Source organism: Rhinolophus sinicus, chromosome 5, assembly GCF_057876585.1.
Source record: "Rhinolophus sinicus isolate RSI-liver-muscle chromosome 5, RSI-T2T, whole genome shotgun sequence".
NCBI classification, from domain to species: domain Eukaryota; kingdom Metazoa; phylum Chordata; class Mammalia; order Chiroptera; family Rhinolophidae; genus Rhinolophus; species Rhinolophus sinicus.
Genome location: NC_142505.1, coordinates 59030391 through 59057070, shown reverse-complemented (window position 1 = coordinate 59057070; position 26680 = coordinate 59030391). Strand labels below are relative to the sequence as shown.

The 26680-nt window shown below is 41.9% G+C and overlaps 1 protein-coding gene across 20 annotated transcripts in view; it reads left to right on the top strand.

Moving 5' to 3' along the window:
• Nucleotides 1-26680, top strand: part of MAGI1 (membrane associated guanylate kinase, WW and PDZ domain containing 1) — a 590782-nt gene that overhangs the window by 460999 nt on the left and 103103 nt on the right. For all 20 annotated transcript variants that reach the window (XM_074313244.2, XM_074313245.2, XM_019757182.3 and 17 more), the window contains exons 3-4: nucleotides 11100-11219; nucleotides 24708-24914. In XM_074313244.2, the coding sequence (XP_074169345.2) occupies nucleotides 11100-11219; nucleotides 24708-24914 (327 nt within the window). The remainder of the gene's footprint in view (nucleotides 1-11099; nucleotides 11220-24707; nucleotides 24915-26680) is intronic.

The following is a 26680-nucleotide window of genomic DNA, read 5'->3' as shown; positions in this document are numbered from 1 at the left end:
TCCCAAGCACGCGAGTTGTAGGTGGCATGAAATAATGACCTTCACGCGCTGTTGAGCAACTTGGCAGTGTTCCATTCAAGACGTAATTACTGAGTATTCTGTGTTACAATCCAGGAAGGAAAGGTAAGGGTACTGCTTCAGACCTTTGTTACGATGTTTGGAGAGAGCCGATGCCCGATCAATCAAAGCGGTGATTCTTGAAAGGATCAATTTACATTGTGCTGTGCACTACTCGTGGTTCTCCAGAGAAACAGGACCAATAGGGGTGTGTGTGGAGAGAGAGAGGTTGATTGAGATCGGCTGATTATAGGAATTGGCTCACAGAGTTATGCAGACCTAGGAGTTGTACAGTCCGCCCTCTGCCTGTTGGAGAACCAGGAAAGCTGGCGGTGTAACTCAGTTTGAGTCCAAGGTCTAAGAACCAGGGGAGCTGATGGTATTAGTGCTGGTCTGAGACTGAAAACCCGAGAAGCAGCAGCCCTGCAGTCTGAGGGCAGGAAGGTGGATGTGTCAGCTCAAACAGAGAGGACATTCGCCCTTCTTCTGTCCCTTGTTCTGTTTAGGCCCCCAGTGCATTGGTGGCTGCACCCTCCCTAGTGAGGGCATTCTTTACTCCATCCCCTTCATGCTGATCTCTTCAGGAATCTCTCACAGACATACCCAGAAATCATGTTTTACCACGTGACCGGGCATCTTTTAACCCCGTCGTGTTGACACATGAAATTAACGTCATCCCCTGTGTGACCTTCCTTCCTCATGGGACCCCCTTGTGAAGTGAAGGAGTGAGTGGTGATTTGTAAATCACCATGTCTGGAGCATTAAAGAACACATCAACAGCCTCAAAACTTTGGTTCTGGTGCCCCTAGGATTAGGCTATTCTTTATTTCTCTTTATCTTAATCAGTCAAGTCTCTTTTAGTTGCTTTACCATTTATAATGAGGCATCAATTTTGAGTGGACACAGGCCCAATAGATTCAGAGCTCTTGGAACACAAGGACCTTACCCTCTCAGCTTTGTTCTGCTGGAAACACAGCAGAGGTGTGTGTGTATGTTGCTCCCTGAGCTGGTGTGTGTGTGTGTGTGTGTGTGTGTGTGTGTGTGTGTGTGTGTGTTGTTCCCTGCGTGTGTGTGTTGTTCCCTGCGTGCGTGCGTGTGTTGTTCCCTGCTTGTGTGTGCATGTGTGTTGCTCCCTGAGCCTGTGTGTGTGTGTTGTTCCCTGCGTGTGTGTGTTGTTCCCTGCGTGTGTGTGTTGTCCCCTGCGTGTGTGTGTTGTCCCCTGTGTGTGTGTGTGTTCCCTGTGTGCATCTGTGTTGTTCCCTGCGCGTGTGTTGTTCCCTGCACATGTGTGTTGTTCCCTGCGTGCGTGCGTGTTGCTCCCTGCGTGCGTCTGTGTTGTTCCCTGAGCGTGTGGGTGTTGTTCCCTGCGCGTGTGTGTTGTTCCCTGCGTGCGTGTGTGTTGTTCCCTGCGCGTGTGTGTTGTTCCCTGCGCGTGTGCGTTGTTCCCTGCACATGTGTGTTGTTCCCTGTGTGCGTCTGTGTTGTTCCCTGCGCGTGTGTTGTTCCCTGCACATGTGTGTTGTTCCCTGCGTGCGTGCGTGTTGCTCCCTGCGTGCGTCTGTGTTGTTCCCTGCGCGTGTGTGTGTTGTTCCCTGCGCGTGTGTGTTGTTCCCTGCGCGTGTGCGTTGTTCCCTGCACATGTGTGTTGTTCCCTGTGTGCGTCTGTGTTGTTCCCTGCGCGTGTGTGTTGTTCCCTGCGCGTGTGCGTTGTTCCCTGAGCATGTGGGTGTTGTTCCCTGCGTGTGTGTGTTGTTCCCTGCACATGTGTGTTGTTCCCTGTGTGTGTGTGTGTTCCCTGCGCGTGCGTGTTGCTCCCTGCGCGTGTGCGTTGTTCCCTGCGTGCGTGCGTGTTGCTCCCTGACACACAGTTGGAGGCACAGTCATTCCTGTGACCGTTCTGAGTGGCAGCTGTCACGTCCGAGACCATCAGTGCTATGGGTTCTTATCCTTTCCGCTGTTTGGTTTTCTACCCCTGCCCCCCACATACACCAAGTATGAGCCCCATGTGTTTTCAGCACTTTCCGTGCTCCGTGACCACCTTGTCCAATTCTCTCAATACTGGAATTTTTTTTTACACGCTTTAACACACCCTTCCTTGTCTTATCTTTGGATCTTCTCACATTTAGATTCCTCTGAGAGGAGCACTCAGAACCTTCTCTAGCTTCTCCTTCATATCACTTATTGTTCATTAATGTGAATACTTGGTTTTATCCTCCCCACCAACTTTAAGCTCTCACAGGGTAGGGCCTGCACTTGACTTGCTGACCCCCATCACTTTACACAGTATGTGGCACATACATAGTAGGCACTTCAGAAATAATTGTTGGCAGAATAAAAGAGAACAAGCATGCATTAGAAAGTGGTAACTAGAAGGGTAGTTCTAAAGACTTTTCCTCTTGCCAAGCATCGGGCTCCTGTCATCTGTGAATTACTTAGCAATTCCCAGGCACATAATAAGTGCTCAATAAATAGTAGCTAGTAATAATATTGTTCTGTATCCTTAATGAGATACTTTCAACAGTCATGTATTATGTCCTAGCCTTGTGTTTTTTCTGTCTTTAGCTCTTCTTAACCTTTCCTTTAATGCTTTCTGGTTGATTCTGTTATGCCTCCCAGTTACAGAAAATCAGTTTCAATCCACTTTTCCAGGGAATGTAGATTTGAAAGGACAGAAGCAAGTAGCCACGTGGACTTGTATTAAACATAGGCACGTTCTCGTAGGAGAGAAGATCTGTTGGTCTTCCATTCTCAGTTCTCTGTAGATACTGCATGTTAACTAGCAGTATTAGTGATACAAAAGCTTCACTGAAAGTTAGTGGTTTTTATTCAAAAAGAACAGGAAAATAATACACAGTGTAATTCTAGTGGCTCCACTTTTGGACGCCTGCTGCCTGTGTTTCAGGCACCATAGAAAAGTTACTAGTGTTTTGAGTCCATAAAATGCAGACGGCTGTGTTCAATAATGAGGATATTTTGTTTCCAAATCTCTGTTTTGGGAATAAGGACATTTGTATCCCTCCTTGTGTCTGATCAGGCTCCATATGAAAAAGGTATCTATTCATAGGAGAAAGTTTGCAATGGCCTGTGCTATGAGATTTGCATTTCTGGGGTGGTGAAAAGAGGGCAAGATCACTCATGAATCAGAGCCAACAACTCAGGGCTTTTCAGGGTGAAACCATAAAGATGGCTTAGCTGTAAGATATACGTTTCTTCCATTTTTATTTTGAAACAGAGAGGGTTGAAATAATACCTAGGCAGGTAAACTCCTAGCCAGAGTAAAGAAGCTTGCATTAACTGAGGGCCAGAATCCAAAGAATGATGCGGGTTTGACTTTGATGATATTTTGTATGAATACAAAGTAATATGTAATGTATCTAAGTCATAAGCATACAGGTTTTTCTCCGGGAGCCTATCTCCAAGAGTGTTGTTGAAATTCAATCCCAGTTTCCAAGCCAGCCAAAGCAGCCAGCCGAATATCAACCACTTGTTTGTTTCAGATGTACACTGTATGCTGGCCATTGTGATACGATCTCACACAGAACCTTGAGGTGAAGATATTTTTATTATTTTCATTAAAGCATTTCTAAATTTTTATTTATTTGTTCCATATTCACCTGTAGGTGAGGAAACTGAGACCTAGAGTGATTTAGCAACCTAAATTCTTTAGAGAGTAAAGTGATGGAATTGGACTTTGAAAGCAGGTTTTTTCAGCATCACGTGGAAGCCCTCACTCAGTGCTGACCTACCAAATGTCAGAGGCTTAGCTTGGGGGTCTCAGAACAACTTCAGGATGATGTGGTGAGTTTAGGCAGTGTTTCAGATGCTCCTTGAACATTTAATCCAATAGTGAGCAGCTGATTTTCTTTATAATTTTTAAAAATCCTTATAATTATGTTAAGGAGAAAGGCTCAATTTGGTACTTGAGAGGTATGCAATACCTTTCTAACGTTTGTCAATTTCTCTTTGTAATAAGATTGCAGGCCTCAGGCTCAGATTTTAGGCTCTAGATAAAATGAAATCGTTTTATTTTTAGTTACTATTTATGGCAGGGTGAAACTGATTTTTCATTTGAGGTAATGCGAAATGTTTTCTTTTAAAAAATTATAAGCAGTAAAATTCCCCCTTTGAGGTGTGCAGTTCTGTAGGTTTTGAGAAATACATAGTCCTTCAGCCTCCGCTGTAATAGGGATACAGAACAACTCATCCTCCTGATTCACCTGTAGTCAACTCCAACCCCACACCTGGAAATCACTGGTCTAGTCCCCATCCCTGCTATAAGGTTACCTTTTATAGGATGTCATTTGAATGGTCCCACACAGTATGTATGTAGCCTTTTCTTTCACTTAGCACAATGTGTTTGAGATTCCTCCACATTGTACACATCCGTGGTTTCACTGAGTGGTGTTTATCGCACGGACGTACCCCATTTATCCAGTCACCAATTGAAGGACTGTTGTGCGTAGGTTTCTGTGTAGAAAATAAGTTTGTACTTCTCTGGGATAAATATCTAGGAGTGTGGTTGTTGGGTCATTATGGTAAATATATATTTTTAACTTTTTACCAAACTACCAAATTATTTTCCCAGCAACTGTACCATTTTGTGTCTTGCCAACAACGTGTGTATGGGAGTTCCCGTTACCCCATATTTTTGCCAGCATTTGATGTTGTAAGGCTTTTTTTTTTAATTCTAATAGGTCTGTAGCAGTTAAGTATTTCCTTTGTACATGAATGTATTTTTTTTAAAAGCAGTTTGTCTTGAAAGGAAAATATTGAGTAAATACCGTTGCAGCTCCTGAGATACTGCAAAAATTGTGTGAGTGGCAGGTAACAGTGAATTTGGGGGGAAAACAACATGTTCTCTAACTAAGGAATGAGTATCGTGAGGCTGTCCTGGATGTTGAACCAATTTCAAGTAATGCAAAGAATTGTTTCGTTATAGGAAGTGACGGTCTTTTCTTAACATGGCGACAATTGAGGTAACTAGAATTTTTGGTCTTGTTGGATTTTGATAAGCAGGGCCCAGATTAATTTAACATTGGGTGATATGATTGAGTGTTAGTAATTTAATCTTAGTGGGCTCGTGATTCCTCTATTAGCATTCTGGCCTTGAGACAGTTTGGACAGGTGTTTGCCTGGAAACCTGGTGCTGTTGGGACCCGTAGCAGGCAGAATGGCATATCAGTGTCTCACTTCTAGGATTTTCCTGCTGCCTCAACTTGGTATTTCAAGAGAATTTCTAGAATAAGAAGAGAAGTGAGTGAGCTCCGAATGGGGTTTCCTTTCTGTAGCCATGGCTTGTGGAGTTTGATGATAAGGAAGGTCCCTTTCTGATTTCCTCAGCAAGGGTCACTCAAGCCAGGTACTCTGAAAGCTGATGAACCATAAAATGTGTATAAGAAGCAAGCCACCACTCAAGCTTTAAGGGGCAAACCTTTGGGGGCATTGCTAATTCCTACTGAGATACTCAGAAGGGCAGAGCTGAAATTAATTTGTGATCTGGTTGGGGAAAGAAAGGGTTGATAATGTTCACTACTCTGGTGCAATTCCTGTAGGGATTTAAACATTTACAAAGGATTTTGTTTACGTGAGTTTGAGGTTTATAAAACAAAACCAGGCAGAAAAGCAGTACCACCTTCTCTCAACTTTCTTTGTAGTATGTTCCTATTAATAGATACTGGCAAGTGCACAGTGGTGCTGGCTGCTAGGAGATGGGAGAATTAGAACATACTGTTTGTTTGGTTCAGTTGGAGCCTGTATTCTTTCGCACCCTTGAGGCAATATCCAAGGACTATGCTAGAGTAGGATGCCCAAGATTCAAGTCTTTCAAGATTCCTTAAATAATTATTTCATCCAATTTATAAAATGCCAAAACAATTATTACATACATATTGGTACAATTCAGAGTGTGAGAGGAACTTAAATAAACAATCATTTCGTCTTTTCCCATTTCTGAACCTTCCTTCCCGAGGTTGCCACTGTGAAAGGTGTACTATTATTCCACGCTTTTTAACTTTTGTTTAACTCACAACACTTGCAGCATCATAAAAAGGGCAGCATTTGTATTTTTCAATAAAATGCAGTGGTATTTTGCATTTTATTCTATGAATTGTTTTATTACTCACCTGCATAGCACAGACATTCCTTCTGGTAACTGCGTGTACATCCAACCTTTATGTAGTGAAAAAAAAATTTCAGGGTGAAAATACCATATTTCATTCAATCATTCCTGTATTCACGGGCACTCAGTTTTTTTTTTGTTTTGGAGGGCAGCTTTTGTTTTGGTCTTGTTGTTTTTGTTTTGCTACAAGCCATGCTATCACAAATATCTATGGAGGCTTTTTCCAAAAGACCATAGCCCATAGGAACCAAATATAATTTTTAGTATGAAACAGAGTTAGACTTGATCATTTTTCAAAGCATGTGAGTTTTTTAAAAGAAAGGTTGTCCTGGGTCAGTACAGGGTGTCTGCTGTTTAGTGTAAGGATGTGTCTTGTTATTATTTTGAGAGCCCAAGTGCTTTGGAGGCATTGTGCAGACACAGTGCAATGTGGGCAAGCCACCCAAATAGAACATGGTTGAGAGCTGTACTGGCCAATCTGGTTGCTCCCAGCCACGTGTGATTATTTAAAGTTCTTAGAATTTAAAATTCAGCTCCTCAGTCATGCTAGCCACTTATCAATACCACAGGTGGCTCGCGGCTACCACGTTAGCACAGGTACAGAACACTTCCCTCATGGAGAAAGTTCTGTTGGACAGTGATGGTTTAGAAAGCGGGATGCTAAAGTCAGAATGTCTGCGTTCACATCAGCGCTGCCCAGTTTCCTCGTTACGTGGCCTTGGGCAGGTTACTTGACTCTGACTCTCGGCTTCTCATCCATAAGACGAGTAGCCGAGCCACCCTTACTTCTACATTTCTTGTGAAGATGAAATCCAACAGTCTCGATTAAGTGCTTGACACCCTGATATATAAGTACGCATCCAATAAATGGAAGTTACTATTCTTTTCCTAGTGTTTCATACCTCTTTTTGTTTCCTTTTTGAAAGTAGTGGGTGGGCACCGTGTTTATTCATTTAAAGCTAATAGCGACAAGATATTTTTGGCCCGATTTGCAGCTAGACAAGCCGAAGGCAGTGTTGCAGGCTGTAGAAAACCCCAGTTTATCAGCCTGGTGATTTTCTTTTTTTTTCCTTAATATAACATGCTGTCCCTGAGAAACATGATAGAATTTGTTTTACTTCTCTTCTGCCAGGAAGTAACCCTTCTGGCTTTGTTAGAAGCATGGTTTGTAATAATTGTACCCACCCCAGATGGCTCCTGAAAACCCTTTGAAATGCCATCTGCCAGGCGTGTGTCCAGCCGGCAGCCCGTCATTCTGCTTGGAAGCAAAGAGGAGGCGGAGCCCCTCCCAGCCCTGCTCTCCCTCACACCACTGAATGGAGCCCGGGCGCCCTGGCCCAGACCCAGGCCGAGCTGCTCAGAGGAGAACTGGGAGTAAACCTCCTGCCAGCCTGCAGAGTGGAGAGGTTTTGTCTGGATAATAAACCCTGAAGCTTTTGTGGGGGGAGACTTACCCACCCCCACTCCTTTCCCCTGCAGCTCGAAGGCCATCTTAAGCATATTTATTTTCATGGGAAGATGGTGTCTGCTGGTTTCATTTTTCCTCTCAAATGTTGCATTTTTTGAAGTTCATCATTATTTTTGAATCCTTTCAGGAAATTAAGACCCAGGGGTGATTGTTGTTGTCTTTAGAGTAAATCTGACAAATTGGTTCTGAAAACATGGTTGAAAGAAGTGGCAACGATAAGATGACTCCAGGGGGAGGAAAACGACATTGTCTGGTTTGGGAAGACTTTACAAACCTAGCAGATTCTTTGTTTGGTTTTGTTTATCCTCGTTTTGTGTGGGGATGGAGTGGGGGGATGGATTAAGTTCATGGAATTGGGTACGGAGGCCGGTTGCCACACAGAACGTCTTTGGGACAGATCTTTTAACAGCAAGTTTCAAAAAGATTCTTTTCTTGCCCTACCCTGACCTTTCCCAATATGATGTCAGCTGTTTGTGTTTTCCAAGCAGCTGGCTGAACAGTCTTTTCACTTGGCTCCAAGACGTCACAGCCTCGTCCTTTGCTCCTGCCCTGTGACTGCTGCCCTTGCTCTCCATGGAGGCGCCTCCTTCTCCCAGCTTCTACATATTACAGGGTTTTAGTGTTCAACCAAAGTTCTCGGCTTCTTTTTCTATACACGCTCTCCCTGGATTATCTTTCTGTCTCTTGCCTTTAAATACCAGGGGTTTACTAATCACTCCCAAGTTCATGTCCCAACCTTCACTCTGATCTTCAGATTGAATATATCCAACTGTCCACAGCCCTCTACACCTAGGTGTCTAAAAGGCATCTCAAACTTTACATGAACTCTTCCCTTTGTTTCCCTAAAAATCATATCTCCCATCTTCTCGATCTCTATAAATGGCACCACCCATTTGCCCAGCTCAAAAATTAGATGTCAGTCTTTATTCTTCTGATTTTCTTACACACTCCATCCACTCCATCAGCAAGTTCTATCTTTAAAATATAGATCTAGCAAGGCCCGATGAGATGACATACGTCTATCTTGTGTATTCATGTTACAGCTATTTACGATACTTATAATTCGTGATAGAAATCTGACTGCTTCTTACCACCTTCTTCCTACCCTTCCTGTCTGTGCCCTGATTTTCTCTCACCTGGACACTGTCATAGCTGCCTACTTGGTCTTCTTGCTTCTTCTGTTCTTGCCCACCTCCCGCTACTACTCTGCCCATAGCCTATTCTCTGTAAAGCCAAATGATCTTTTAAAAATGAATCATGGCCTCACCCTACTCCAAACCTTATAGTGGCTTCCCATCATCCTTAGAATAAAATCTCTAGTTTTTCTGTGGCCTACATAACCTGGCCTCTTGCTTTCAATTCTGACCTCTTTGCTATCGCTCCCTGCAATTTCTCTGACCTTTCTGCCCTTGCCCGACATGCCAAGCCTATTCCCACACCAGAGCTCTAGCACCTAACCCCTTCCTGGAATGCTTTTCCCATCACCTTTGCAGCGTTCTCAATTTAGATGGCACCTCCTTAGCCAGGCTTTTCCTAATCACCTATCTAAAATAACTTCCCAACTCTCCTCTCCACCTTCCTTCTTTTCTCCAGACACGTTTAAGCCTTTTAACCGACATTGTTCTGAGATACTTTGTAGCCCTTTAACCTCTGTTTCCTACAGAAGAATTATTTATACCTGAAATTAAATGCTGTATCTATTTACATACATGTTTATTTTCTGTCTTTCGGAGTAAATATAAATTCTGTTAGGGTTGCGGCTTTGTCTTATTCACCAGTATTACCCCAGTGCCTGGCATATATTGAGACCTCAGTAAATATTAAGTAAATGGAACATAAGGATCTATGCAATTATGAATATATAAATCATATGAACTATGAGATTCTATCACCTCATTTAATTCTAACAATAACACAAACTATAATATCTGCTAATGATTATTGAGCTGAGTCTTCTAAAAGGATTATTTCATGCAATATGCACAGCAAACCTACGTTGTAGGTACTATTGTGATCCCTATTTTGCAGATGAAGAAACTGAGAAATAAGAGAAGCTAAGGAACATGCCCAAGGCCACAAATTGTGGAATCAGACCACACACCCATCATTCCCACTCCAGACCCCTGCTCGTCAACAGTACATTATGCTCTTTATGTTTCTGGAGTGCCTACTGTGTGCCTGACACTGGAGATAAAAATGTAAAAGCTGTGAGCTACCTCAAGGGACTTGTCATTGTCTTCCAGGGGTGCCAGAAATGGGAACAAATTAGAAAACAGTACAAGACTACACTTCTAGCTACAACACAAGCAGGCGGCTTTACCAGAAAGCCCTAGCACGCTCGGCATGATAAACAGACATTTGTGATATAACCAATCTAGGGACAATTTGCAACCATTTCACGCCCTCAGATTTCAGATATTACTTCTGGAAGCAACTGTAGGTAAGTGGATGTGGTCCCTCACACAGGGAAGTGAGCAGAGTCTGCACCGTGCTAGGAACATCGGAGCCAGTAGGTACGACCGTTGGCATTGCTTTCAGGTTCCTAGGAATAGGGGGAAATCCCTGCTCGCTATGTAAGAAAACATTGAACTTAAAGCACTATATAGAGGTGATGGTGCCTTTCAAAATCAGTCATGTCAATTATATCCCCTAAATGGAACAGGAGTAGAAATCAAGCAATTTTTTTTTTTTTTTTTTGGTCTTTCATAATATGCAATCTAGGGTCCCAGTGTGCACTACGTAATTGTTTCTTGGTTTATTTTCTGAGTTCTATTTATTAGTCACTGAGAATAACCAGCTTAATTCAGGGGGAGTATTTTCTAGCAAATGCAGGGTCCTTTCTCTTCAGTCAGAACTTGAGGGTGGCCTCTTTTTACCCAACATATTAATTACATGGAGAGCAGCAACGTTGTTTAGTCCCTGGGAGATATCCATCCATAGATCCTGGGCAATCACATTTCTCTAGTGATGTGTTTATGCAGTGGGTGTCATTTTCTCCAAAAGGCTTGTTACACTGGAGCTCGCCGGATGTACTGAGGAACACAGAAATCGCAAGGCCTATGATAAAAATATAAACCCCTTAGGCTCTGAGCTTAAGGTAGATAACGTTTTAGTATTTACCAGAGTCCTCAAAGCTGCTGATTATGAATGTTTTCTATATAAAATCCCGTTCAGCTTTCTCATTCGGTGCATTTTTAAAAAGGTAAAACGCTCCCTGGGTTTCCTCGCTGTGCGTGGTTTTCCTTTTCCTCTTTAGAGTCCCAGGTAGTGGAGGGCGGAAGTGAGGATGCTATTCTGTTAGGAAGAGTTGCCTTTACCAGGTCCCTGTCCAGGCAGATCGGTCGCAGAGTCTCAGTGCTCCAGCTTACTGAACAGGTTATTTTAATTACACCTGGATTGGAGCTTCCTGTTTCAGCTGACTGATGGTGTCTTCTGCCTTTGTCTTGTCTGGTGCAGGCACAACCCGATCTCCGAGAGAAGGAGAAGTGCCCGGCGTGGACTATAACTTTCTGAGCGTCAAGGAGTTCTTAGACCTCGAGCGGAGCGGGACTCTTCTGGAAGTCGGCACCTATGAAGGTGAGATGATCAGGCAGCAGCGCGGGGGACGCCTCTCTGCTCAGCACTTCAGAGCATCCAGGGCTGTCCAGGCAGAAGTGCTGTGTGGACTAGTGAGGTCTCGACAACCACAGGGGCCTGCAGTTCACCTTAATATGAACGATAAGATCTGTGTGGAATAAGGCCTTCAGAGGCTCTGTGAACGGCGTTTTTGGGGTTTTTTCCCTCTAGGAGTTTTCTGATTTATTAGTTTAAATATGTGTGTATATGTGTTGTTTTTTAATATGTGCATGTATTGTATTAGAAGGTGACCTTATAGGTTCTATTGTTTTCATCTTAAAGGAATGGAATGTCATTTTTACCACCAATTGATTTTTAATGTACTTTGGAGTCCATAATACGTTTCCATGGCTCATGAAGCAAAATGTCTCAAAAATATTCAGTAAGTTCTCTCTTTCATGTACCCATGGTCCACCTGCCTAATTTCCAGTTCTTTTTTTCCCCTCCAATATTATAACCAGTGTTATTAGTTTCTGGTTACTGTTCTGATATTTCTTTATGTAAATACAAATGTACGCATGTGTGTACGTGTGTGTGTGTTTATGTGTTTACTTCTTCCCTGTTTCACACAAAGGTAGTATACAATATATGCTATTTGGTACCTTGCTCTTTTATTCAACAGTATGTCTTACAGGTTTTTGGAATTCAGTAATAGAGCACTTCGTGTTTTCTAAGTGGCTGTATCATCTTTTTGTGTGGGCATACCGTAATTTATTTAATTAGTTCCCTTTGGATAAATATTTTTCATATTTTAAAATACTACTACAATGAATAACATGGACATAAATAATTTCACACAGGTGAAAATATATCTATAGGATGAGATCCCACAATTGAGATTATAAGGTCAGCCAAATGTGGGGAAAACATTAAACTTTAATTTTCTGAAAACAATATTATTTGTTTGCTCTTTTGAGTGTTATTATTTGAGACAGAAGGCCATAATATGATACTGTTATTAACTAGGTCAGATTATTAACTTGGCCAAGTTATTATGGTATCTCTTATAAACTCTGAAAATTAGGATTTATTGGACAATGACGGGGCATTTTCAAGCTTAGACTTAAAAACAAAGGGTAAATGCAAAGTTGACTATTATTGTATTAGGGACATTATATCTTTGATGTGAGAATAGCCCCTGTTCCTGGCAGTGGGTGAGAGTTAACACTTTGTAAGCGGGCATTTTCCCACCAAATCGCGTCGTACCGCTGGGCTTTTTTGACATTTTCTCGCCAAAATTACACTTTCCGTAAAATATTCGTATCTTCAATATTTGATATTTTTCTATGAAACTTTCAGTGTTTTAGTTTAAAAAGAGGTCTCTATTTATTTACTTTGCAAAATTTTTGCTGGTTCCAACTAGAGGCGATATGACGAGTTTACTCGTTTCCCGCTTAATTGACCATGAATCTTCTGTGTGTTGATTCTGATTTGACATTCTTTGGAGGGGAAAAGGGAAGAGAATTATCTCTGTACCTACTTACTGTTCATTTCCACATTGTGAATATATGCTGGACTGTGTTTAGATGTTAATCAAACTTCTGATTGTGAACTCAGGAATATTTCTTTTGTGTGTTGCTAATTATCACTTTTCTTAGTTTCCTGGTGGTTGGGAGCCTGGGAGGGGATCTGACAATGCCTGAAGCAAGAATGGTTCATTGTAATAGGCCTAGGATTGAGGTGAGGGAAGGGAGGAGCACCGGCAGCTTCTTCAACGTGTAGTCTTATAGATGTGAATCCAGTTGAAAATTAAAAATTCAAGTGCCTGAGAACAGAGCAAATGTGAATCCTCTTTGGTTAGCAGAAAGCGAGTAGTCCTTATCTGAAATCACTTAGTATGCCCATCTGGGGAGCTTGAGTCCCCTAATAAAAAAAAAACAAAAAAACCCTCCATTTACACTTTTGGAGAGGTTAAGGGTAAGAGTGGCTGTGCAAAGCCAAAGAACATTGGGTTGAAAAGGAAAAGCATGCGGCTCAGACAGCAACTGGTCTGGGGAAAAAGGAAAATAAACTCATTTTTTTGAGGTGTTTATGTTACAAGTGATATATAGGTCGAATCTCTTTGTTTTCCCATTTAATTTTATTACTTTGACAGAGGTAGCTATTACCACCAATTTACAGATTGGGATGCGGAAGCCAAGCAGCACTTAGGAACTTTTTCAAGGTGGTACAGGTGGTTCTGGAATGCCCGAGCCAGGAACCAAACCCAGCCCAGTTTGACTTTCATACCTCACACTGTTTCCCGAAAACCCAGGAGGAATATCCTAAATGTAACCAAAATGTTGTAGAACTAACCCATTAGGTGCCTTAACCTTACTTCCTGCTATATAGCAACAGGGAAACATTTTTCAGAAAATGTCTGATCATCTTACATAAAACTGACTTTCTGTGAATGTTGCTTAGTTATTTTGGAGTTGAAATTTTCTTATGCCCGGGATTAATCCATTCCATTTTTTAAGGCGTTTGTGCAGTGTTTTTCAGTCTTTGACCTTTTAGCTGTATAATTTGCCTGCCATGTGAGATGGCTCATCATTTTTTGGAACTGACTGGAGTGTATTATGTTGACTCTTATAAGCTGAAAGCAAAGTGGGATTTTTATTAAATGCCAGATGCTGTGACAAGAATAGGGCTGGATAGATTTTCGGAGAGCTTCCTCGGTCTTTGTCTCCCCTGGACTAGCCCCTCAAGGGCGGCTGCTGTCTGTGGGACACTGAGGACCGTGCAGGCTGGGCTCCGTTCGGCACCACCTGAGTTTGAGTCTCAGCCGCTCTGCTGTGGAGCTGTGTGCCCTCCAGCAAGTTGCTTAATGCTCTCTGTCTCCATTTTCCCTTCGGTAAAATGAGGATAATAATAGTGCTTCCTCATAGGTGGGATTAAATGAGACAATAATTGGAAAGGGCTGAGCACACTGTCTGACACATATAAGCCCTCAATCAGCATTAGCTTATATTTACACACAGGGCCGGTCGGTCCACAGTTGCCACCTGAGTGGATTCCCTCCCCCTTCTATTAGTCAGTAAACCAGATTTGCCAGTAAAATATCTTATTTACATTCCAGGTATGTACTCATCCTCTATTTACCCTGCTCAAATTCTTTTTCTCTCAGCTTGTCCTGCTTCTGGAGAGGAAAAGTATGCCACCACAACACAAAACACTCTCTACAGCTAGGCACCTTAAACATTTGTTAGTAATAAATGGACGGGATGGAATATTCCTATAGTAAAGAACTTAAAAATATCTAAGTCCAAGTTGCTTCCTTCTTCTCTGCCCTGTAGGTAACCACTGTGAAAGGATCTAATGCAAAGATTCAGAAAACGTGTACATAAATGGCATATATATTCTTGTTTATTTCACTCTGTTCTTGCCTTTCACATATATCTTAGAGGTCTTTCCACATAACCCCACATAGTTCCACCTCATTCTTTATAAATGTTGCAGTACCCCATTACCTGTATTAATGTACGTAATTTATTTAACCAGTGGTCCTGTAGTAGGTGGAGAGTTAGGGTGGACCCCATCCCACCCCCTCTCTTTTTGGTGTTTGGTGAAAATGCTGCAGTGAGAATCCCTGTATAAATATCTCACTATCATGTTCTGAATATATCTATAGGCTAAGTCGCTGGCAGTGCAGTTTTAAAGCAAGGCTTTTATACAAATACAATTTGTTTCAACAAGTATTGGATGAGCATTTACTTTGGGTCAGACATTTTCCGAACCACAGGGAGTGATGTCCAGGGCAGAAGACTAAAGAAGCTCTACCTTTAAAGTGCTTATGCTTTTTAGTTACTTATTGTTACCAACACTTGTCCAGTGTGTACTAGGTGCTGAGTGCTCTCCAAAGTGCATTATATTCACTAACTCAATTACCCAAGAGTCCCATGAGGTAGTTATCATTTATCCCCATTTTACAGAAAAGGAGTCTGAAGCCGGGAGATGCCAGTTACCGTTTTTAAGTTCACGTGCTGAGCCAGAGCTAAAGCTGGGACTCAAACCCAGGCCATCTGGCTCTAGGGTGTACACTCCGCAGCCTGTCAGGCTTGTGAGGCAATTACATTGGAACAATTTCCAGACAAGTGATGAGTGTGCTGTGAAGGGAACTACAGCGAGCTCCAGAAGCATATAGAAAGAGCACTGCATCTAATGCCGCACCAGAGTAAGGCCCCTTGAGGAAGCGACATTTGAACTGAAGCGTGTCAGAGGATTTCATGAGTTTAAGTGAGAGGCTCATGACTGTTTCAGTTCAGAAGTCAGCACCGGCCATAATCCCGAATCCAGAGAGAGCAAGATGATGAACAAAGAGAAGGGTAGGATGATGGGTCCTCAGAAAGGGTGGGCAGGGGACCACGCCTGCTTCCTTCAGCACCCGTGCTATCCAACAGAACTTTCTTTAGTGATAGAAACAAATGTTCAGATAGAAATAAAAGTGACTAGTGGAAAAACCACTAGTCACATGCGGCTATGCAGCTGAGAAACTGAATTTTAAATTTAGTTTAATTTAGGCAAATTTAACCTTAAATAGTCACACGTGGCTGGTGGCTGCCATATTTTACAGTGTAATTCGAGAATAAAAGCTTCTGCAAGAAAGGGTGAGGACCTCTTCAAAAAGATCTTTCCCTTCTCACCCAGCTGACTTCAGAAAGCTAAAGCACCTCTTTAAGAGTTAAATTCCTTTTCAAAAAATGTATAATTTTAAATCCTCCCAAGAAGGATGTCACTACAGAGGAGTGGTGGTCATTTTTTGTGGATACATTCAGTGACCTGTGACATGGCAGGCAAGTAGAGTGAACCAATAAAGCCTCAAGGCCTGATCACCTCCAGAATATTTTTTTCAGGCCCAATATTTGTTTGGGTTTTAGAATAAAGTTATAGGATTTTAAAAGTGGGAATGCAGTAGAGCTCATTTCGTCTCACTGTAGAGCTCCAGACAGAGAGACGGATCAAGACACTGAAGGGAATTGGGGACAAAGCCTGGCCAAACGCCCGTCACCCAGGTCATGTCACAGGCAGGACGAGAATGCCAGTATTTCCTGTGTCTGCCGCCTGGAAATTGACACTTCTTTTGTAGACTCTAGTCCTCGTTTGCTCATTCATTAAAGATGAAACACTGAGCAACAGCAGATAGGATCCTTGTTCTTATGGGTCTTCCAGTCTAGTGCACAAGACACATTTTTCAAATAATCACAGAAATACATATATAATTGTAAGTGTGTTGGGATCAATAAAGGAGACCATAGAATGGGGAGATTTGATCCCTGTGGAGTTGGGAAAACGTTCCCTGCAGAAACACAAATTGAGGTGAGCTCTGTGGACCTGGAGTTAGGTTGCTAGATTGGGCAAATAAAAATGCAGAATAGTCAATCTTGCATTTTATCTGGCAACCCTAATTGGAGTTAGTTTTGGATTCCATTGGCAGTGGTGATGAATCTCGAGATGTTTATGTGATTGAAAAAAGCTGGGCTTGGTAATGTATTTGTTACAATAAGGAGCTAAAGAAGCTGGTGATGATGACTGTCCGAGGAAGACTCCTAGTTTCTGTTTTACGTAGCTAGCGAGATGCTGCTGCCATTTGTTGAAATGAGAAACTAGAAAAATCTCAGGTTTGGTGGGGGTGGGGGGCATGCCTCCTTGACGAAACTTTCCACCCCACCAGCTCTAATTCAGAGGGTTGTGTATACCCCACAGAGCAGAGGCCCTTTCTGGCTATACAAGGAACCCAAGTATCACCCCTCAGATGGCATCGAAGTTTTAGTTGAGCTCATAATTGATGTCTGCTTTGCAATTTGAACCAACTTCTCTTTCTGTCACTAGACAGAATCAATATCAAGGCAAGTCAAGCCAAGAAGTCAAGGATAAACATGTCTTTTCTCCTTGGCCCAACTTCCTAATTGTGGCACTGAGCTAATTTATTTGATATGGTGCCTGAAATCAATCAATTACACCATCTCCTCTCTCTCTCTCTCTCTCTCTCTCTCTCTCTCTCTCTCTCTCTCCCTCCCTCTCCCCCCTCCCCCCTCCCGCTCTCCCTCCCTCTCTCCTGCTCTCCCTCCCTCTCTCCTGCTCTCCCTCCCTCTCTCCCTCTCCCTCTCTCCCCACCCCTTTTTGACGTTTTCACCAGCAAGACAGGGTGCTGCCTCAGCCAGCTCTTGGATCTTCTCTAGGAGTCAGTTTACAAGGGATGACTGTTCAGTGGGGGTGGTTCCAAACATGCCTGTTTTACAAATGCCTCTGGGTAGAAGAGACTGAGTATTCACTTTGAGCCTTGCAGAGGTTTTTCCTCAACATTGGAGTGCAGTACCAGTGTGACATTTCAAATTGGAATTGAGGGTTGCATGTTTCTGTGTGTTAATTAGGAGGGGGATGTCAGCATTCAATAATACTATTGTTTTGCTTCCTAGAAGGCCTGCAAAAAAAGCTACTGCCATGGGTATACTTCGGGGGGACACAGAGATAAAGCAGGGGTGAAGAGAGTTCTTGTTTGTCATTAACGAAAATGAGACCGGCTGGAGTCGTGCTTTTGGCAAGCCTTGGAAGCCTTCTGTGTGATAAGCTCTGGTGGCAAACCCCACCATGGAATGATCTCTGTTGATAATGACAGTAGCCAAAGGGAGTCTGTTGACTGTTGCTCTGCATATGAGGACAGGAGGCCCGGGGCAGGGAAGTTTCTCTTAGTTCCCTGCTCAGAGATCCCCGAGATTCCTGGAGTTGAGAGCACAGGTGCTGGTGACAGAGAAATCTGTGTGTAAATGCCAGCCATCACATAGGCATTGTGGGGATCTCGGTTTCTTTACATGGAAGTGGAAATGTCGATGCCTCTTTTGCTGTAGGATTGTTAATAAAGATTAGAGTAAGTGAATACATGGGTAGTGACAAATGGGAGATACAATAAAGGTAACTTTTGTTAATGTTCTTTGAATATGTATTTTGATAACAATACCCTGTGCTACCTTTTGAAGCTTTTATCTGCCCACAACATCTGGCACAATTTAAGACTGCTAGGGTTTATTATGTGCTAGTGTTGTGCCTAGCACAATGCTGAGTACTTTATATACATTATTTAATTTAATTTTCACAAAAGGCCTATTAGATGGGTACGAGTCCTACCTTAGTTTGTACCGTGGGAACTGAAACTGGAAAGAGAGAGGGCCCTTACCTGCCTGGGGTAACAAAACTATTATGTTGCCCTCTTTGGTCTTATATTTAAAGCCAAATGGCACTGGCAAGAGCAAACACCTAATTATAGGATGTTGGCTTATTGCCCTTCTGCACGTACAAATGATAGTTCTGTAGGGTGGAGCAGGTAGGAAGAGTGAAAAGAAAGTGATGGGAGTCATGAATGATACCATCGGGCGTTGGGCAAGCGAGTGGCAAAGTGAAGTGACGCGGATCTGAGGTAATTCACTTATAATTGACGGACTGCAGTAAAACTGCCCTGAGTCATGCTATTAAACAAGCACACCCACCTATAGCTATTCATGGCTGCAGTTCATGGATACTGTCTCCATTGGTTCATTTACTCATTCTGCAAAGAATCACTGAGTGACAGTGCATGTCTGGCACCGTGTTAGGTGTGGGATGTAGTGTACGTGAAAACAGATGTGGTCCCTGCCCTCATGAAGCTTTTACTCTAGAGGTAAAGACAGGCATCAATTAATTAAGCAGTCTGATAAATACAGCAAAGGGTGTTGGGAAGGAAAGGTACATGGTTTCCTGAGAACATGTAAGAACCTCGAAGGGCGGCTTTGGTCTAGTTTGTGGGGTCAGTTACTGTCCCTGAGGATGAAGAGTGACCATGGGGCAAGAAGCAGAGGGAAGAGTGGGTGCAAGAGCTGTGAGATGAGGGGAACTCCGTTTGTATGTGAGGGCTGAAAGAAAACCAGTGGGATTAGAGCGGACAGAGCAGAGAGGAGCGGCAGCAATGTGCCTGCGTTGCTGACAGGGGCTCGTCATGCACTGCTTTGGGGCTGAGGCAAACATAGATATGCTGGATGGTTATGTCTTCATGTACAAATATGTGTCTCTGCTTTACACGTCAGGAGCATAAGGTGTTTTTTAACACCCCCCCCCCGCCCAAAAAAAATCCTGTTTGCCCCCTTGGGTCTGACATTGTCCCACTGAAAATGTGTGCTCTAGATTCCCAGCTATTAATGGTCACCACTATCCTGTTCTACTTATTTTGAACAAGTTTCTTTCATAGGAGAACACAGACAAGTCTCTCTCCCCAACCCCACACAAAACGTGGGACCCGGGGACAGAGGGCCTGAGTGCTGTTTCCCCAGGACCAGCCAAGTTGACCCTAAGAAAGACATTTCTGCTGCTTTGGGCCTTGGCATTGCTCATCTGCCGAAGAGGAATCGTTTCTCTGTCCTGGTGACGTCTGCTGTGCAGAGGCTGCTCAGTGGCCCAACGGCACAGGCATCCCGAGTGCTTGTTAGAAGAAGTGAGGACTCAACAGGCCCCTCCCTGACCCACGGAATTAGAATCTGCATTTAGGGTGGGACTTTATTGTTTGCACAAAGTTTAAGAAAACTGATGTATACCATATAGAGCAACTGTGAAGATCATGTTTTAGTCCCATTTTTACATTTTATTTCTAGTGCCTAGCATGGTGCTGGGCATAAAAGTTTCTCTGTAAGGAAATACATGAGTGAATACTAAATTTGTACAAAGTGAGCAGCAGTATAGATTTGATTCATTCTGGCTTAAAACTCAGGGTTACCGTCCTTCTTAAATATTTTATCAAGCTCTAAAAATTGATTTGCAGTCCCCATTAATTTTTAAATGCATGTCAGAAAATATTTTCTTTGGCTTAATGGTGGCCAAAGATCATGCCTGTTAATTAAGGGCAGCAGTGGCTGCTTCTTCCATCGTCCCCTGCCCTCCCCTCTCTCCCCAGCCACTATCCCCGTTGAGTTTTATTGTAGAGCCAGTTCTGGAAATAGCAACGCACACACACATTTCCACTTGGGAGGAAGCCCAGCCACCTCAGGAAGAGTGTGTTTGCTAATGTGGAGACTGGGGGACAGTCAACCTTGTGTCTCCTAGAAACTGTGCAGCCTGCCAAGTGGTAACCCAAATTAATTTTCTAATCATTTATAATTCTTCACATGAGTTTTATCTCTAATACCATTAAGGGATCTGTATATTCTTTACAGGCAGTCTCTCGTGCATACTCGCTGTGAGGTTTGTGTTTCTGCCATGGCGGCTAGGCTTGACCTTATTATTTACTACCAGAGTGCAAACTATTGATAAGGTGGAGCGTTTCCTGGAAGGGAGGAGTTGTGAACTCAAATACCTGGGAGGACCAACAGATAGAGTGAGAGTGAATACGGTGGGGCGAGGCAGCAGAGACCCCAGTAACTGTGGCCAGTGGGGGCAGTGAGGGCATAATCTGACCGTTTTTAAATGTTGGTCATGAATTCAAATTATTATTTTTTTTATTGGGGAAGGGGAACAGGACTTTATTGGGGAACAGTGTGTACTTCCAGGACTTCTTTTCCAACTCAAGTTTTTGTCCTTTCAATCTTAGTTGTGGAGGGTGCCATTCATCTTCAAGTTGTTGTCCTTTTCAGTCTTAGTTGTGGAGGGCGCAGCTCAGCTCCAGGTCCAGTTGCCATTGCTAGTTGCAGGGGGCACAGCCCACCATCCCTTGCGGGAGTCAAACCGGCAACTTTGTGGTTGAGAGGATGCGCTCCAACCAACTGAGCCATCCGGGAGCTCAGCAGCAGCTCAGCTCAGGGTGCCGTGTTCAATCTTAGTTGCAGGGGGCAGAGCCCACCATCCCTTGCGGGACTCGAGGAATTGAACTGGCAACCTTGTGGTTGAGAGCCCACTGGCCCATGTGGGAATCGAACCGGCAGCCTTCGGAGTTAGGAGCATGGAGCTCTAACCGCCTGAGCCACCGGGCCGGCCCCTTAAATTGTTTTTTAAATACCGTGTTTCCCCAAAAATAAGACCTAGCCGGACAATCAGCTCCAATGAATTTTTTGGAGCAAAAATTAATATAAGACCCGGTATTATATTATATTATATTGTATTATATTATGATATATTATATAAAACCCGATCTTATAGTAAAATAAGACCGGGTGTTACATTAATTTTTTGCTCCAAAAGACGCATTAGAGCTGATTGTCCGGCTAGGTCCTATTTTCGGGAAACACGGTATGTAAAAATAAAATATCTGCAAAGGAAAGTTGAACCCTCTGCAATTAGGAAACCACTACATAGAAGCTTTTCTGTCAAGGTTGTGGACAATATGGAAAACGAGAAATGCTGGAGTAATTTGAATAAGAACACCATCTCATATTTATAACACTTTCTAGTTTACAGGGTACCTTCAACAAAGGTACATTATTTGATCGTCAAAATAATCCTGTGAGGACGCTAGCTAGCGCAGGTGCTGTTTCAGAGAAGTTTCGCATTTCATAGAGAAAGTATTAGAGTGAGTGTGAAAAAAAACTTGCCCAAGGTTATTTGGTCATTGGCAGGTTTGCTTGCGTCTTCCTTTATATCAAGGAACAACATTCAGTTACCAAGTGGCAAGCACTTCAGACGCAGTGTCTCATTAATCCTCTTAACAAGGTGTAATGAGCCTCATTTTAAAGATTAGAAACATACACTGTCAACAGGAATAAGCTTTTATCAAACCTCACTCTAGTGGCAGACTTGAGCATGGGCTACATACAGGCTTTAAATGCACCATCTCATTTTATCCCACTGACAGGTATTCTAGGTAGAAACTAGGTACTCGTAGAATCCCAGTTTTACAGACAAGGACAAGACTTTTTACAGAATGGTGAGATAAACTGGCGCAGGGTCACACAGCCAGTTAGTGGCTGGTGACGCTGGAATTTGAACCATGGGATGTCTCTTCTACGTCCTTTACCACTGCAGTGTGCTGAGTGCTAATGCCTATATTTCAGATTAACCCAAATGAAACTGCTGATGTCTGACCGTTTGTTTTCTGGAACAGCAATTTCATGTGTTTCAACCTAATAATAGGTGCTTTATCTGTCTTCTATCAATCTTGAACTAATTTCCAGAAACAGGAAACAACTATAAATAACTAGATTGTTTGGGGAGTTTCAGTTGCGTTTAGAAATCTGCTAATCATTTATTAATTTAAGAAAGACCCTGAGCTTGAAAACTTGACAAAATCCATACATATTTGTCAAATATAGGTAGAACTTTTATTTCCCAAACATTTATTTCTGTCATGAACTGAGGATGTCTTAAGTTTTAATTGATTCTTAATTGACAATAGTTTTATGAGTGTTTCATGGCACTGAAAAAAGAGTGATACGATTATAAAATTGTAAGTATAAAATTACAAATTAAGGGTCCCATTGTTTAGTCACATCTTTCAGTGGAAGATTCTTAGTTGTAGACGTTGACCTTATTTTAACCTGTAACTCAAAATTATACATCATGTTTTTGTGTAATAGTGATCGGAAGGAATTATTATACAATTAATATCAGTACAGCTTTGTCTCTATTTTTTGTTTACTGTAAAGATTTTTTTTAACAATTAGCTGCTTTACTTTCCTAAACCTCACTAATAGTCTTCGGCTAATGAAAAAGTCAACACTGTGGCCAAGTTCGAACTTCAAGAAGGCATGGGACATCCTTTGATGCAAGCTCTGTAGCAGTGCAAGATAAGGCTTGTTCCTTAGGTGTGCTCATTCTTCCGTAGGCATGTGTTAGCCCCTGAAAGCATAAATGGGCTGCCTTTCTTCAGGCTGATTCTGCTCAGTTTCGGTACCTTTAGGTTGGAAACCTGAAAGAACCTTTTTGAAGAGTTGATATGCCTATCACCTCCTGTGAAATAACTATGAAGATTGAGGGCAAGTCACCATAATATGTTTATTGGGTTTCTGTCCAGTATCCTTCAAATGCAAACATGGTACCCTGTAGTCTACTGCACTTTTAAGTTGTGTGTTCAGAGCTCCCCGCTGACACGCCATTATAACACTCTCAAAGAAAGTGGATGTATATGTTCATACATTTGGTGATTTAAAAAAAATTTTAAAGAAATAATAAAAAAGAAAACTTAATTATATAGCTTAATGGAAGCAAATTCTTCATCACCTGTGTCTCATACAGAGACATATATTACTGTCTCATTTTGCCTTTGTGCTTGTATAATAAAAATGTATATTTTATGTAATTATGTTCTGAGGTTATACAGTGGGATGAGATCCTTGGAAAGAAACAGCATGTACAGGCTTCCTTGTGATTTACAAATTCTACTTAACTAAGCACAGAATTACAAATCTTGCTTATGATATATTGAAGAGCTCAATATAATTTGTCTTCCTGGGCTTACTCTAAAAGATGCGAGATGCTGAATGGATCAATGGCATTCTAATGCTGACTTTTTTTATCATGTAGTCATGGAGTATTATTGATTATAAGCTATACTTTTCAAACTTGGGCCATTTATGAATTACCTTCATGATTTTGTCCATATCTGAACATAATGTCTGTTATTTACTTAAAAATTTATTTTAAAAGCTTACTTTCTAACATTTCAAAAGGAACTCATCACTACCATTGCTATTCTCTATTCAGTTGAATGATTTCTTATTCTTCATACTTACCTTTTCAAACTTCAAGTTAAAAAAGTCAATTTAAAAAAATATTGTTTTTTCACTTAATTTTTTAAAGTCAACTTTATGTTAGTACCATAATTTGCTAGTTAGAATTTTTTCTAGTGCACATTAAAAATATGCAAAACTCTATCCGTGTACCAAAGAATCAGTAAGCACATTATGGTTGGACCTGAACCAAACTTAGGAGAAAAGTGGCTGAAAGAAGATGGGCATTACTAAGAGTGACCCCTAAGGGGTCCCACCGTTGACACAGAGTTTTCTATTAAAACTTGGCAAGGTTGTTCCCACCCCAGTGACCCTGAAAGTCAAGCCTGCCATTCAGTGAAAGAGGTGCCACGTGGGGCTCACTGTCCTCCTTTTTAAGTATTACCCTGGTTCCCTCTTGAGGAGTTCCCTTATTAAGGGAAAGTGACCTCCGCTTGGTAGGCATGTAAGGGTGCTGGCGGTAATGAATTTTTTATTTTCTGTGAGGCTCTCTCTTAATCGGATTCAGCATTATGCTAGTGCGCGTATGTAAAAAGGTGACCAATTGAAATCCCAGTGTAATGAGGGTGAAGCTTTGTTATTCAGCACGACTGCCTTTGTTTTTAGCCCTCCTAGTAAGTTCTTTGCAAGAACTTTCCTCCTTGCTTCTGAAATCGTCTCGTCTAGCTGGGTAGCAAAGACATCTTTTCTCACCAGTTTCAGATATGAAATACAGTTTGTTCTGTGTTGTTGTTGTTGTTTTTCCAGCTTAAATACATAGTTTTAAATATGCTGAGAGATTTGGATGTGAAGTCTTGAAAAAAACAAAGTCTTCTTTCTGAAACATGCAAATGTGTGTCTCTCCATCTCCTAGGAAACTATTATGGGACACCCAAACCTCCTAGCCAGCCAGTCAGTGGGAAAGTGATCACAACGGAAGCCTTGCAAAGCCTGCAGTCTGGCTCCAAGCAGGCGACCCCGAAGAGAAGCAAGTCCTACAATGATATGCAAAATGCTGGCATAGTCCATGCGGAGAATGAGGAGGATGATGACGTTCCTGAAATGAACAGTAGCTTTACAGGTAAAGAGCAGACCTTGTTCCCCTCAGTGGACTTGGCAAAGCGGGCAGTGGGAGGCGTTTGCAAAGGATGTTGAGAAGGTTTCTCTTCTCATGAGGAATTCAGAAAGGTGGCCAAAATTCAAACTCTGACCACACAATGCTTGGAAGAGGGGGTCTTTCTCCTGGCCTATTTTTCATACTTCTTCACCAGACTATTTTAACTTCAACGAAATAGCTTAAAGGGGCTGGAGGGAAATGTCTGTAGAAGGGAGTCAAGAATAATCAGCATTGTTTCTTTCTCTTCAAAATTATATGTATACATATATATGTATATACTCGTGTGTGTGTGTGTGTGTGTGTGTGTGTGTGTGTATGAATATTTACTTTTTGTTCATTTATTTCTTGGCCTTAACACTGCTCTATAGTTATGGCTGATTGCTTATAAAGAGAAATAAGAGAATTTGTTTTATGGTTTAGTAACAAATGATGCTGTATAGAAGACTAGCACATCCTTTTATATCCTGCCTTTGTAAATAGAGATTCAGTGGAAACATGTCATGTGTTCAGTTTACTATATACCCTATATGAGAGAAAGATGGAAAAATACTAAACACTCTAAGATTGTATCTTTCATATGCATTCTGTATTATACAACATATGTTACTCATTGCATTATGTGTTTATGTATATTGAGGGTTACCTACCCCCAGTCTTAGGTATGTTCCCTGGGTTAATGAAATGACCTAGAACTGTTCAAAAATATGTTTCACTGTGTGGGGGTTTAACCTTATGTAGTTACTCAGAATGTAGCAACTGCATGAGTCGTGAGTTACTCCGCTCTACATAATGTTTTGACTTTGAAGAATATCTTGTACCTTCTATTTTTCCTATACTTAAATGTTTTCTTTAATACTTTAGGGTTATAGTTTTTGAGGACTTTCCATTTGCAATGTATGAGTTCTTTCTCTCTCATAAGGGCTTTTCTGGCTTCACCACACTTTACTCATTACTTAGTGAGACCTAACTCCAATAAAGGGGAAATTAGTTAAATTCTGTATTTCCCTCCTTGTGCTACCAAGCCTAAGAGACTATTTAAGGAAAACTTTGTATTAGTTGAATACTTTCTATAGACTGTACAGGTCTTTCTGAGGTTTTCTCATTCATTGAGCTCAAAAACCTAAAATTCTCCAAGATGGCCATTAAAATCATGTTTTGATGACTTTTTTTGTCATGGCAGTAGCCCAAGCCTCCTGCAAGAAGCCTTGGTAAAAGGAGGAAGGGGCCTGGTTTGGTTCTTGGTAGTTGTCTTATTATGAACATAATAAATATCTAATCTTTCCTATCCGTAAAAAGACTCGTCAGGATTAAATCATGTCTCAGTTCCCCGTTCCAGCTCTAAGAATTTGATTCCACGAAAATTTCCGTTTTCTCATTTAGAATGGATTAGGCCGATGGCTATATCCTGTAGTTGGAATAGCTAGGAGAAAGTTCCCATCTGTTACATATGCCTTTATTGAAATCAGCTGATTTCATCCACTCGGACATAAATATTTTATCCATTTATAGTAGCACTCGTTGATCCGAAAGCAGATTATTAAAAAAGTCAATATTTCTTTTTAAAAATAGCTAATATTTTAATGTCTTAGTCTTTCAACAAGTAAGGACAGCAAATCATGATATAACCCAAAACATAGATGTGGGCTCAGAAACTGAAGACCTTAGGAGTAACCTGCAGTGCAAAAGTCCTGCTAGGCCAGGTGCATGGCCCCTAAGAAGCATATGTGCCT